Below are 15,306 nucleotides of genomic sequence, written 5' to 3'. Positions count from 1 at the left end.
ATGTGGAGGAGCCTGGTAGGCTGCAGTCCATGAGGTCACTAAGAGTCGGACACGACTGAGCGACTTCACTTTCACTTTTCACTTTCATGCATTGGAGAAGGAAATTGGCAACCCACTCCAGTATTCTTGCCTGGAGAATCCCAGGGACAGGGGAGCCTCCTGGGCTGCTGTCTATGAGGTTGCACAGAGTCGGACACGACTGAAGTGACTTAGCAGCAGCAGCAGCAGCAGCAGCAGAGTACATCATAAGAAACCTGGGCTGGAAGAAGCATAAGCTGGAATCAAGATTCCCAGGAGAAATATCAGTAACCTCAGATATGCAGATGACACGACCCTTATGGCAGAAAGTGAAGAGGAACTAAAAAGCCTCTTGATGAAAGTGAAAGAGGAGAGTGAAAAAGTTGGCTTAAAGCTCAGTATTCAGAAAACTAAGATCATGGCATCTTCTTCCATCACTTCATAAGAAATAGATGGGGAAACCGTGGAAACAGTGTCAGACTTTATTTTTTGGGGCTCCAAAATCACTGCAGATGGTGATTGCAGCCATGAAATTAAAAGACACTTACTCCTTGGAAGAAAAGTTATGACCAACCTAGAGAGCATATTCAAAAGCAGAGACATTACTTTTCCAACAAAGGTCCATCTAGTCAAGGCTATGGGTTTTCCAGTGGTCATGTATGGATGTGAGAGTTGGACTGTGAAGAAAGCTGAGCACAGAAGAATGGATGCTTTTGAGCTGTGGTGTTGGAGAAGACTCTTGAGAATCCCTTGGACTGCAAGGAGATCCAACCAGTCCATTCTAAAGGAGGTCAGTCCTGGGTGTTCACTGGAAGGACTGATGCTGAAGCTGAAACTCCAGTACTTTGGCCACCTCATGTGAAGAGCTGACTCATTGGAAAAGACTGATGCTGGCAGGGACTGGGGGCAGGAGGAGAAGGGGACGACAGAGGATGAGATGGCTGGATGGCATCACCGACTTGATGGACATGAGTTTGAGTGAACTCCGGGAGTTGGTGATGGACAGGGAAGCCTGGCGTGCTGCAATTTATGGGGTCACAAAGAGTCGGACGTGACTGAGTCACTGAACTGAACTGAACTAAACCTTAAGCACTAAGGGCTAAGTCCCTTAAATAGGAAGGGATTCAGTAAGTTACTATTATCCCTTTTCTAAAGGCAAGGTTTTGTTCATCAGCCATCCCTTGAGTGGATCATGAGTACTCTGAAGGCAGGGACTAACAGTGGCCCAACTGGGATACTCCAGGAATGTTTGTTGAATCCTGATTCAGGCTTTCTCCCCTCCTGCCTTTTCTCTTCTCTCATCCTGTCTACCCTTTCTCTGCCTACCCATCTAAAGCCTAACCCCACATGGGGAATAGCCATTCTTTACAACACTTTCTTTGTACCACTCTGATGGTGATTATTAGAATGTTTTGAGAACTAGATGAATATTCTGTTTTTGTTTTATTTTTTAACAGCACTTAGGACATAATAGGGGCTTCCCTGGTGGCTGAGATGGTAAAGAATCTGCCCGAAGAGCAAGAGACCTGGGTTCAATTCCTGGGTTGGGAAGATCCCCTGGATAAGGAAATGGCAACACACTCCAGTAGTCTCACCTGGAGAATTCCATCATCAGAGGACCCTGGAAGGCTACAGTCCAAGGGGTCGCAAAGAGTCTTCTCCAGCACCATGGTCTGAAGGCGTCGATTCTCTGGCATTCTGCCTTCTTTACGGTCCAGTTCTCACAACTGTATGTGACCACTGGGAAGACCATAGCCTTGACTATATGGACCTTTGTCGGCAGAGTAATGTCTCTGCTTTTCAAAACACTAAGTTTGTCATCGCTTTCCTGCCAAGAAGCAATGGTCTTCTGATTTCATGACTGCAGTCACTGTCCGCAGTGATTTTGGAGCCCAAGAGGAGGAAATCTGTAACTGCTTCCACCTTTTCCCCTTCTATTTGCCATGCAGTTATGGGGCTGGATGCCATGATCTTAGTTTTTTTTAAATATTTAGTTTTAAGCTGGCTCTTTCATTCTCCTCCTTCATCCTCATCAAGAGGCTCTTTGCCTTCGGCCATTAGAGTGGTATCATCTGCATATCTGAGGTTGTTGATGTTTCTCCCGCCTATCTTGATTCCAGCTTGTAATCATCCAGTCTGGTATTTCTCATGATGTGCTCAGCATACACGTTAAACAAACAGGGTGACAGCAGACAGCCCTGTCATACTTTCTTCTTGATCTTGAACCGATCAGTTGTCCCATACAAGGTTTCAACTACTGCTTCTTGACCTGCATACAGGTTTCTCAGGAGACAGGTAAGATGGTCTGGTATTTCCATCTAAGATCTTCCCACAGTTTTTCAATGATCCGCACAGTCAAAGGCTTAGCGTAGTCAATGAAACAGAGATAGATGTTTTTCTGAAATTCCCTTGCTTTCTCTATAATCCAGCGAATGTTGGCAATTTGATCTCTAGTTCCTCTTCCTTTTCTAAACCTAGCTTGGACATCTGGAATTTCTTAGTTCACATAATGCTGAAGCCTAGCATGCAAGATTTTAATGGCAACCCACTCCAGTATTCTTGCCTGAAAAATTCCATGGACGGAGGAGCCTGGTAGGCTACAGTCCATGGGATCGCAAAGAGTCGGACACAACTGAGCAACTTCACTTACTAGCGTGGGAAATCAGTGCAACTGCCCCATGTTCAGCACATTCTTTGGTACCCTTCTTGGGAGTTAGGATGAGGATTGACCTTTTCCAGTCTTGTGGCCACTGCTGGGTCTTCCGATTTGGTGACATAACGAATGCAAAACTTTGATGGCATCATCCTTTAGGGACTTGATTATTTCTGCTAGAATTTCATCGAATCCCCTAGCTTTATTAACAGCAGTGTTTCTTAAGGCCCACTTGACTTTGCTCTCCAGAATGTCTGGTTCTGGGTGACTAACCACAACATCATAGTAATCCAGTTCATTAAGATCTTTTTTACACGGTTCTTCCATGTATTCTTTCCATCTCTTCTTGATCTCTTTAGCATCTATTAGGTCTCTACCATTTTTATGCTTTATTCTGCACATCTTGGGCAGAATGCTCCCTTAATGTTTCCAATTTTCCTGAAGAGATCTCTAGTCTTTTCCCTTTTGTTGTTTTCTTCTATCAAAAAGCACTGTTTGTTGACTATTCACTGGAATTTTTACCGATGCTGAAGCTGATGCTCCAGTATTTTGGTCATCTGATGTGAACAGATAACTCACTGGAAAAGTCCCTGATGTTGGGAAAGATTGAGGGCAGTAGGAGAAGAGGGCATTAGAGAAGATGGCTAGACGGCATCACCGATGTAATGAACATGAACTTGGACAAATTCCAGGAGATGGTGAGGGACAGGGAGGCCTGGTGTGCTGCAGTCCACAGGGTCTCAGAGTCGGACGTGACTGGGTGACTGAACAAGAACAAGAGGACACAATAACCACTCAGTAAAACTTAACTATTGATGGAAGAAATTTTCACATACTGAGGTGTGGGCATGCCAACTGAGCGGTTAACACTTTCACTACTTTCACTTATGCCAACTACAACAGCAAGTCTTGTACTCCATCAAACATGCATTGTACATCTGCTTTAATTACTGAAGAAAGGCTGCACTGTCCAGAATTTAAAAAAAAAAGTCCCCTTTGAAGATAGAGATAAACGCCTCCCTTTCTGGGACATCAATTCTACTACTCCTTCAATGATAAGGCTTCTTCTTTCCTAGGTGCCAGAGCCATACTGATTTGGTGTGTACAAGCTAATCTGTCTTTTCTGTCTTTTTTTTGAACTGTGAGATAATGTATTCCTACCAGGTTTGATGTTCTTTATTCTGAAAAGATACAAAACTGCTGAAAACCATGCTTTTCTGGGTCAGTTCCTCAGAGCTACTGAGAGGTTGACTAAGGTCCTCAGTTCAGTTCAGTTCAGTTCAGTCTCTCAGTCATGTCCGACTCTTTGTGGCCCCATGAATCGCAGCACACCAGGCCTCCCTGTCCATCACCAACTCCCGGAGTTCACTCAGACTCACGTCCATCAAGTCGGTGATGCCATCCAGCCATCTCATCCTCTGTCTTCCCCTTCTCCTCCTGCCCCCAGTCCCTCCCAGCATCAGAGTCTTTTCCAATGAGTCAACTCTTCGCATGAGGTGGCTAAAGTACTGGAGTTTCAGCTTCAGCATCAGTCCTTCCAGTGAACACCCAGGACTGATCTCCTTCAGAATGGACTGGTTGGATCTCCTTGCAGTCCAAGGGACTCTCAAGAGTCTTCTCCAACACCACAGTTCAAAAGCATCCATTCTTCGGCGCTCAGCTTTCTTCACAGTCCAACTCTCACATCCATACATGACCACTGGAAAACCCATAGCCTTGACTAGACGGACCTTTGTTGGCAAAGGAATGTCTCTGCTTTTGAATATGCTCTCTAGGTTTATCTGATAACTTTTCTTCCAAGGAGTAAGCGTCTTTTAATTTCATGGCTGCAGTCACTATCTGCAGTGATTTTGGAGCCCCCCAAAATAAAGTCTGACACTGTTTCCACTGTTTCCCCATCTATTTCCCATGAAGTGATGGGACCAGATGCCATGATCTTCGTTTTCTGAATGTTGAGCTTTAAGCCAACTTTTTCACTCTCCTCTTTCACTCTCATCAAGAGGCTTGTTAGTTGCGTGTCATCAGCATATCTGAGGTTATTGATATTTCTCCCAGTTCTGCCCAAATAAAACTCTCTTCTAGTGTTACTACAGATTGGTTATTAATTATTTCCTTTGACACTATTATAATCATGTCATAGTTTTTTTTGCAGTTTCCTAAGCTCCTATAGAGCAGAACTATGCAGGGCATTTTCGGCTTCATTTCTCAGGGTCTGCCAAAGCACAGTGGCAAAGGCTGAGCTGGGAAGGAGCATCGTGCTAAGGGCACTGGGGAAGGGGTTCCCTAAACCTCTGACAGATGATGGTTATGAATGCGTGCAAAGCAAGACACGGAGAGACTGAACTGATGGCCCAATCTCCCAAATTCTCTTTCACTATTCAAGTTAAAACCAAACTCTCCAGCAACGGATGCAGACATCCAAGGACCTTTGGGGGCCGCTCGAGGTGGCTCAGACGGTAAAAAAAAAAAAAAAAAAAAAAAAAATCCTCTTGTAATGAGGGAGACAAGGTTCGATCCCTGGGTTGGGAAGATACCCTGGAAGAGGCATGGCAACCCAGTCTGATATTTTTGCCTGGAGAATCCCCATGGACAGAGGAGCCTAACGGGCTACAGTCCATCAGGTCGCAGAGTCGGACACGACTGAACGACTAGGCACAGCACAGGGACACAAAACCCGGGGAGGCGGGCTCAGGCGGAACCTTCGTCCTCAGCTCCAAGTTTCCCAGGACTCCACTTCTACCGATACACTCTGAAATACACGGCCTCCTTCCCCACTCTAGAAGGCCTAACCCGAGAATGGGATCCGGTATTTTCAACGAAACGACTAACGGACACCTCAACGTTTGAGGACAGTTTCTCCAAGCAGCGTTAGCCCAGCGCGGTCCCATAAGTTCCCCCACACTTCTACGGCCCACAGCGGAACTGGCTGGAGTGCGGAACCCAGGGCGCGTGCTCGGCGTGCAGGCAGCCCAGCGCTCGCCACGCCCTCGCCACGCCCCCGCCACGCCCCCAGGCGCCTGTCGCCCGCCCGCCCCCCGCCGCCCTTGTTCCGGGACCCCTTGCTGTGCTGCTCGTAGACCCCCGCGCCGCGGGAGCGATCTGGGCTAGCCCGAGCTCCCTGTTAGCCTGGGGAAGCCGGAAGAGACCGGGCAGCGGGGGAGAGCAGCAGAGGGTGCCGGGGACCTCCCTGCACGCCCAGGGAGACCAGGGGGATAGAGGGAGCGAGGCTGAGTTAAGCGAGGGAGCTCGGGTTAGGTGAGTTGGGTGCGACTTGAGCTCGGGACTGGTGGGCCAGGCCCCCACGCCGGCGTCAAACCTGGTCCAGAAGACAGGCGGACGCATGGCCTCGTCATTCCTGCCCTCGGGGGCCACCACGGGCGACAGTGGCGGAGAGCTGAGCTCCGGGGACGACTCCGGGGATGTGGAATCCCTCCAGAGCCCCAAGATCGAGGCATCCAGGAGTCTGCCAGAGCTGTTTGAGAAGGCTGCAGAGCACCTCCAAGGCCTGGTGCAAGTGGCCAGCAGGGAGCAGCTCTTGTACCTGTATGCCAGGTACAAGCAGGTAAAGTAGCAGGGAAGGGCTGGGTGCCGGAGCGTGACCGTAAGCCTTCTCTTTCCGCCAAAAACAGATGGTGAAAGTGCTTGGTTAATGGTCAGGTATAATGAAGTTTGTGTGTGTGTGTGTGTGTGTGTGTGTGTGTGTGTGTGTTTAATCATCTAAGGATTAGCTTCGTTTTGGACAGCGAAAGGACCTGTCTGCTATCCTAGGAGCAATATTTAGCTGACACTGAGAGACAGTTTTTCTGGGTCTTTCCCGACTTGTTTACTGAGGGACAGTTTTTCTGGGGCTTTCCCGACTTGTTTAGTGACCTTGCCCTTATGCCCTTCATCAGCTTCAGAACATTTACAAAATGGGTAAACAATCAGAACCAGAACTAGCTTGTAGCTCCCGAGTCTAAGGCTCTGAAATTACCTGGAGGTATGGAAATACAATAATGTCATATGGCACACCTTTTATTAACCTCAGAGAGTAATTGGGTTGGAAAATTAGCGCTTCATCATAATCAACAATACTTGTTTAGCATATTTTATAGTAAAACACTTGGGAGTTACACCTGTGGGGGATCCAGAGAAGCAAAAACATCATGATACTTGCCATCAAGAGATTTACAAAAGTTACCTGAGGAGTTTAGATTTAAACATGTGAAAAGCTGCCAACAAGGGTTAAAAGTTGAGGAAGACTCCAGCTTTTGGAACACAGGAAGCAATGGAGTTCTGAATAATAGTCCATTTTATGCCTCTTGTTATCTGTTTCCCCTTATATTCTTTAAAAAGAAATAGTTGTGGGGGTCCCTCTGTACCATAAACTGAATATACTGACTTGAGATGAAGATTCTTTTGAAGATCGATGAATATCAGTTAAAGTGACCTGAGAGATGTAGTTGTAGGGATAAATGATATAAATTATAGTGTTCAATGAAAATTGCCCCTGAATTGGCCTCAGAATTTTTTCTCTTGCAAAAGTTCTGGGTATCTGTTTTCTCTTTGGTTATTAGTCCTGTCCTAATAACATTACAATGAGACTTTCAATTATTTCACAAGAATTTATTGAGCATTGTGTTTGGACAAGTAACATGGCTGACTGATAATTCTCTGGGCAGGATAAGACTAATTTTCTCCACATTTCCAAGAAACATTGTTTTCCTCTCTATGACATATCTTTATTGGTATTAGCATCAGCATCGTTAAATATCTGATACCAAGTCATCAGTGAACTATCATCACCTGCCAGCTGCTAAACCATTCTGTCTCAGGTGTACTTCATCCAGATAGTCTGGAAGAGGTGTGCATTCATCACCCTCTTGGCATTAGAGTGTTTAGAGATATTCTGTATCTGGAAATAAAATTCCTCATTATGAGAGAATAATTACTAGAGAACTGGAGAATAAGATTATGCTTACTTAGGGATGTTAGGACATTCAGTGTTCATCAGTCTCTTCTAAATATTTTGTGTCTATCAGAATTCTGTGGCGGTATTAAAAATAGAAGTCTTTGATAGAATAACAGAGTTGAGAGTTCAATATAATTCCTGCATAGTGGATCAAAATTTGTCGTAAAATAATTACATTTCTCATAAAATCGGCTTTTCTCATGAAATAATTTCACTTTCTATTCCAAATAACACTCTATTTTGTCAGCAGGAGAAGGCTAAAAATAAACTGAGCTGTGAACATTGTTTTCTCAGGCAGAGACCTAACCTTACCTAACATAATAGTTCTCTTAGTCTCAGATAAGCCAGTGGTTCCACTAGCATCTTTTAGTGGTTTCAAAAAGATCACAGCAGTTAACGTTCATCAGCCTGCACTGTGCCAACAAAAGGGAACTGGCTGACACCTGTGAAAACCCAAGGACAGTGAAAATTTCAAACTCCTGTTGAGGAGCCTTCAGCACCAGCACAAGTGGGGATAGTCAACACATCTTCCTACTTTAACCTGGGTACACTTGATTCACTGGCATTTACCATTGGCAACCTTGGTTGAAACAGTCTGTTTCAGGGGCCCTGAAAATATCATGTATATATCAGAGACAACAGAGTTTAGGTGATGCTCTGTTAAAGTGCTACATTTTATAACTCTGTTTCATAGCTTAGGATTCATTATCTAATGATTTGAAATGTGTTACTAATGAGGTCCTAGAATTCTGTAGTTTTATTTATCCAGTCTTTTCTGGATCCAGAACTGTTCTTTGAATTTGGGAATACAAAAGCTTCTGTGTCAGGATACCGGCTCAGCTGCTGAACTTTTATTTTCATCTCAGATAATGGGCTAGAGGTGGCTGATCTAGGCTGATAGGGTGCTCCGCTTCATGTAATCAGCCAGGGGCTCAGTCTTTTTCTGTCTTGTAGGTTAGCCATTCTCTAGGGCAGCCGTTCTCCAACTGTGGTCTACAGACCCCCCCTGAGAATCCCTCAGACTTCAGAGAATATAAAGTCAAAACTATTTTCATAATAATACTAAGACAATACAGGCATACCTCAGAGATACGAGTGTTTGGTTCTAGACCACTGCAATGAAGCAGATATCACAATAAAGTGAGTCACAGGAATTTTTTGGTTTCCCAATGCACATGAAAGCTGAAGTGTTCATTGCTCAGTTACATCCGACTCTTTGAGACCCCGTGGAGTGTAGCCTACAAGGCCCCTCCGTCCATGGAATTCTCCAGGCAAGAATACTGGAGTGGGGTGCCGTTTCCTTCTCCAATATAAAAGTTATGTCTCCACTATACTGTAGTCTATTAAGTGTGCAGTAGCCTTATGTCTAAAAACATGTACATACCTCAGTTGAAAAATACTTTATTGCTAAAAAGTGCTAACCATCGTCTGAGCCTTCAATGACTTGTAATCTTGCTAGTGGAGGGTTTGATATACTGGGAGAATTAGCAAAATGTGACCTAGAGACATGAAGTGAGCTAATGCTATTGGGAAAATGGTTGCAATAAACTTGCTTGATACAGGGTATGCACAGACCTTCAATTTGTGAAAAATGCAGTATCTGCAAAGCACAATAAAGCAAAGTGCAATAAAACGAGGTATGTTTGTATTTGCCTTTCTTCTGTGCTGTCATGGTGGATAAAACTGCTGATGTGTTAGCGTGAATCAAGGCAGTGGCAGCAGTAGTATTTTTTAACTTTTTTTTTAAACCACTGTGTACTCTGAATTTAAGTTGGACTGTAAAGAAAGCCGAGCGCGGAAGAATTGATGCTTTTGAACTGTGGTGTTGGAGAAGACTCTTGAGAGTCCCTTGGACTGCAAGGAGATCCATCCAGTCCATCCTAAAGGAAATCAGTCCTGAATATTCATTGGAAGGACTGATGTTGAAGCTGAAACTCCAATATTTTGGCCACCTGATGCGAAGAGCTGATTCATTTGAAAAGACCCTGATGTTGGGAAAGATAGAGGGCAGGAGGAGAAGGGGACAACAGAGGATGAGATGGTTAGATGGCATCGCTGACTCAATGGACATGAGTTTGGGTAAACTCCGGGAGTTGGTGATGGACAGGGAGGCCTGGCGTGCTGCGGTTCATGAGGTTGCAAAGAGTCGGACATGACTGAGCGACTGAACTGAACTGACTGATGAATTTAAAAAGAAAAAGGCCAGTTTCACTTTAAAATGCCTTTGATAAAGCAGTAAACATTACTGATTTTATTTAATTTTAACTCTTGAATACAAGTCTTTTTAATGTTGTGTGTGATAAAATAGGGGTACACACAAAATATGTCTCCTGCATACTGAATTATTGTTGGCTGTTTTGAAGAAAAACGCCTGTGTAAATTTTGAGTTGCAAGTTGAGCTACCCACTTTTCTCAACATACATAATTTTAACTTAATATAGCAACTTACAGATAAACTATGCTTATTCAAGCTTGAGTATTTGGCATACAGTTTCTTGAAAAAGAGAAGTCAGACTGTCACTTAAAGGAAAACAACTGCTGGTATTTGTTGCCAGTGACAACATTTGAGCCTTGAAGTGAAAATTAGGTTTGGAAAATCTGTACCTGCCACCTGATCTTGACAGGTTCCTAATACTAAAAAATGTTTTTGATAGATTAGTGCTAGCTTTAGTGATTGTGAACTTTTACTGTTGTGTGTGTAATGAAATAGGTCAACATTTGGAAGATCTGCACAACTCAGTGAACTATTTTCAGATGTTGCAGGGAATGAAGTTACAAATTACGTGTGGATAGAAGATGCATTCAAAGTATGCGAGTCAGACCAATGGATTTTAATGTAACAGTATACAAAATTTGTTGATGTGGCTTCAGATTCCACATTGTGAAAGAAAGAAAAGAAAGTGAAGTTGCTCAGTCGTGTCTGATCCTTTGCGACCCCATAGACTGTAGCCTGCCAGGCCCCTCCATCCATGGGATTTTTCAGGCAAGAATACTGGGGTGGGTTGCCATTTCCTTCTCCAGGGGTTCTTCCAGACCCAGGGATTGAACCCAGGTCTCCCACATTGTGGGCAGATGCTTTACCATCTAAGCCACCAGGGAAGAATCTTTAAGAAGCTATCCTTGAAGAAACTGCTACTTGTTGAGATTTGGTGTGATATCAAAGAAGAATATCTACAATTATCTCAAAATGCTACTAAAATACTTCTGTCTTTTCTAACAATGTATCTGTGTGAAGTTGCTTTCTTCATCTAAAATAATGTATCACAATAGACTGAATGCAGAAGTAGAATACACCTGCCTTCTATTCAGATAGTAAAGAGATTTGTAAAATGTAAAACAGTGTCACTTTTCTCACTAAATATTTTTTTGCCTTAAAATATATAGTTATTTTTTGTTATTTATTAATTTTGTTATTTATGTTAACATGTAACAAGTTTATTATTTTTAAAATTAATTCACATTTTAAAATATATTTTCATTTCTAATCTGGTAAATATTGATCAATATAATCCACATAAACAAAAACTCTTTGGGGGGCTCAGTCTCTAAGAGTGTAAAGGGGTTACAAGACCAGAAAGTTTTAGAACTGCTGCAGTAAGATCTTTCCATGATCAGTTCTAGCCTAGGCAGAGAGAAAGGGAAGAACAAGTCCCTCTTACTTTTTAAGGAAGATATTTATATCATTTTTACACACATCCAGTTCCCTGGACCTGGGCGGAAGTTGCACAGTCACGTAAAATGTTCAGCTCAATGATCTTGTGTCTGGCTGAGACTTCTGTCACTGTGGGAGAAATGAAGGATAGGCATTGGCATTTGTTTCTGCCACTGGCTGTTGTCTGGACGAAAAAACACAAAGTAATTGCTATTTTTATGATACCTAATAGTTTATCTCATTTCATATTTCTAACAGTCCAGTCGTTCAAGTGATTTTAGAGATGCCAGAATGGAAGCCTGGATTCTATATAGCATACGAAACCGAGTGATGTCTAGTAGAGGAGTATTGGACTTTGATGTCAGTCCTGGAGTCAAGTCTTGACTCCTGATTCAAGATTTATAAATCTGTGAGCAGTGACAATCCTCCTCAGCTTCTCTGTACTCATTTATAGAATGAGTACGTAACGACAAGCCTAACAGGATTGTTGTGTGGCTCCTTTGACTTATGTGAAGCTTTTGGTTTATGGTGATTGTTTAAGAAATGCAGCTCCTGCTCTTTCATCTTTCTTCTTCCTGTCCCTTCCTCACTGGACTGCCCCTGTGTCACTGTACATTTTAATAATGACCAGAGAGCCATGCGATTAATTACTAAGCAGATAATAGAGATGACAGTTATTAGGAAATCAGAGCTGAATGAGATCATTATAGACTGAAAGGGTTCCTTAGAATCTGAACCTTCAGTGGTACTGAAAGGAGCATTTTGAAAAGTGGAGGGAAGAAGGTGAGGACTTTTCAGTTGAGGGAAATAATGTGAGAAAAATAGAATAAAAATGAAAATCCTTAAGGCAGTTGAGTAGACCAGTCTGGTTAATGAGTGGACTATCAGTTTGATTTTAGCAAAATGCATGTGTTAGGAGTATTAGGAGGTAGTGGGAAGGTCCCAGAGAAGTAGGTAGGGTTCAGATTGTGGTATTTAGCTTTAGGGAGATAGTGGGTAGGTATTGTGTTGAACACATGCCTAATGTATACATTCCATATGCAACAAACTTTTTTTTTTTTTTTTTTTTTTTACTGCCTTCAGTTAGACACTATGCTATGTGCAATGGGTGGGTTAAGAATAGTTTCTGAGAGACTTTATTCTTGTAGAAAGATGAGACTACACAAACCTCGCTAACACAAGGGAAATGTGAAAAGTGCCATCACAGAGAGAGAGAAAGTGTTGTGAGAGTTCATCAGAAAGGGAGATTACTTGTGCCAGGGGGAATCAAGGTGTGCAGTAAAGTCTAACTTGTGTGAATTTCATTTATGCTTATTCATAATGCAAATAATCACTGTGTAGTTTAACTACAAGTGTTTGAGGATTAAAAATAAATATTGACCATGAACAAGAGAAGATTATTGTGGAATAGATAGAATTTATAGAATTTGTTGTTGAGAGCCTTGAAATTTTTTCATGGCTTTTAGCATCTAAATTTATACTGACTAGTTTCATAAACTTGAAAATAGTGTGTTTTATTCTGGAGTTTGAGAGAGAAAAAATGTGGATAGTGTTGAGAATCAGCATCAACAGACTGTATGATGAATTCTGATAAACTGTACTTTAAAGCTTGTTTATTGCATATTTTAAAATTATTCTACATTGTAAGTGGTAGCATGATTACAAAATCTATAATTTGTTTTATATATATATACACAATTTGTCTAATTTAGGAATGTAACTGTTTATCATTCATTTTTTAAATGTGTTATACTGCTAGTTAACGGTTGTTTTATGCAATAAGCCAAAGCAGCCTCCATTTAAAGTTTATTTTTTTGGTTTGCTTTTGCAAAGTATGTTACATTTTATTATTTTATATAGTTGTAGATATTTTCTAACCTATAGTTACAAAGTATACATAATAGATTTAAAAATTAAAAGTTTCTCAGGCAGTTTTTTGAAAAATAAGTTCTTGGTTTTATCTCTGCCCACCCCCTTCATTTAGGTCAAAGTTGGAAATTGCAATACACCTAAACCAAGCTTCTTTGACTTTGAAGGAAAGCAAAAATGGTAAGAAATTCTTGGGATCTAATGTGGTTGTTGTAAAGGGTTTAGGTGTTTAGGAATTAGAAAGTAGTGAGCAGATTAAAGAATTATTTTTATATTAATCTCTTTCTGCTGTAGGCAGTGCTAATGACAGGCAGTTGGGAGAGAGATTAAAAGAAGCCGATTTTAGATAAGTCTCCTAAAGGATTCTTATGCTTTGATGTTGGTATATAAGTAGTTCATACATTCCTCACATATGAATCACTTCTTAGAGAGTGACTGTAAGAGCTGTTGCTTGAAATTTTCCTTCCTTATCATACAGCCCCTAATGGGTCACCACTTCTCTCTGGAGGGATCTTGGAAGAAGTTCTGGAGGATGGGAAGGGAGAAGAGCAGGGTAAATCCCCATATTTTACTCTTTTTTTCCTTCCCCAGTTTTTTCTCCTCATCTCTAATGCTCTTCCGTTCCTTGCCTACCATGGTAAAGAAGTACTTCTAATAACCTCTTGAGCACAGGGAGAAAGAAAAATAGATACTGAGCCTGCTTCTTTCCTGAATCCATAGAAAGACTATGCCCTCCTAGAATTTTTTTGTTTTTAATTATAATTCAGAGATTACATCCTGTCATATGAGGCCTTATATCCTCCTACCTTAAGTGAAAAGAGAGAAATCATATACAATAGGGAAACTTACAGAAGAAAGGACTTTGGAGCATCCGCCTGAAATTAAAAGTAGAGAAGGAAAGGTTTAAAAAGAAAAGGTGAAATATGGTTGTAGAGAGAAGAACTACAACTGGTTTCTCACATTCTTTCTAGAGCAGTGCTCCTCAAAATGTGGTTCCCTGAACAAGTTGCCTGTCTGGGAACTGTTTGTCACCCAGCTGTGAGGAAATGTAGAGTTTGAACCTGAATGCAAATCCATAATGTCATTAAGCACAATTATTTAGTTCAGCTGACTTCTTTTGTATAGAGCATTCTCAGTGAAGGAAGCTGTGCTTTGATTTTCTTTCTGGCTCAAGCTTCCTATGCTGATGACAACAAATAGTTCTCTGCTGCTGCTACGTCGCTTCAGTCATGTCCGACTCTGTGCGACCCCATAGACGGCAGCCCACCAGGCTCCCCCGTCCCTGGGATTCTCCAGGCAAGAACACTGGTGTGGATTGCCATTTCCTTTTCTAATGCATGAAAGTGAAAAGTGAAAGTGAAGTCGCTCAGTCGTGTCTGACTCTTAGCGACCCCATGGACTGCAGCCTACCAGGCTCCTCCGTCCATGGGATTTTCCAGGCAAGAGTACTGGAGTGGGGTGCCATTGCCTTCTCCGATAGTTCTCTGACTGGCATTTTATTACTGTTATAAGACTACCTGATGCATATTTTGTGCATTTTTTAATTTATGAATTATAAGTTCACCATTACTTTCTCCCCTGTGTTTTCCTATTTTTTCATTGTTTTTAGTAGTTTTTAAAAGTTTAGACTTTACAATTATAATAATTCAGGCAAGAATCATCAATAGATGCTAAAACCATTAGATGAAAAACAACTTGGGAACAACATTCACACAATCTGAGTTCACACAATAAGAGTTTAATTATTAATTACAAAGAGAAAACCTGGAGACACTGCTTGTACTAAATCCTGACTCTTATCACTAAGGATGGGATGAACTGCTGTCATGTGCCCCTGATGTGATGAATTGTAAAGGACATTTCACCTATATGTTGCGCTTGCCAAATATTTCACCTGATTCTAATCATGATTAATCATTTTTGGCAAGAAAACTCTCTAGGTGAGGAAACAATCAGACAAATGCAAATTGAAAGATGTTTTAAAAAACACCTGGTTCGAACTGTTAAAAAAAATATCAGTATCATGGAAGACAAAAAGACTAAACATACTTGAAACTCAGTGTTATGTGTGAGTCTTGATTGGCTCCTCATCTGGAAAAAGAAAGCTATAAAGAATATTTTGGGGAAATCTAAATACAGTTCATATACATTTGTTTGCTGCTG

General features: G+C 41.8%; 1 protein-coding gene across 4 annotated transcripts in view; it reads left to right on the top strand.

Moving 5' to 3' along the window:
* The first annotated feature begins 5,668 nt into the window (after nt 1-5,668).
* Nucleotides 5,669-15,306, top strand: part of ACBD6 (acyl-CoA binding domain containing 6) — a 205,514-nt gene continuing 195,876 nt past the window's right edge. For 3 of the 4 annotated variants that reach the window (XM_070768533.1, XM_070768535.1, XM_070768534.1), the window contains exons 1-2: nt 5,669-6,233; nt 13,259-13,323. In XM_070768533.1, coding sequence (XP_070624634.1) covers nt 6,012-6,233; nt 13,259-13,323 — 287 coding nt within the window. In that variant the 5' untranslated portion in view covers nt 5,669-6,011. The remainder of the gene's footprint in view (nt 6,234-13,258; nt 13,324-15,306) is intronic. The other variant, XM_070768532.1, reaches the window with a different exon arrangement.

Source organism: Bos indicus, chromosome 16 (genome assembly GCF_029378745.1).
Source record: "Bos indicus isolate NIAB-ARS_2022 breed Sahiwal x Tharparkar chromosome 16, NIAB-ARS_B.indTharparkar_mat_pri_1.0, whole genome shotgun sequence".
Taxonomy (NCBI): Eukaryota; Metazoa; Chordata; class Mammalia; order Artiodactyla; family Bovidae; genus Bos; species Bos indicus.
This window is presented reverse-complemented; position numbering and strand designations above follow the sequence as displayed.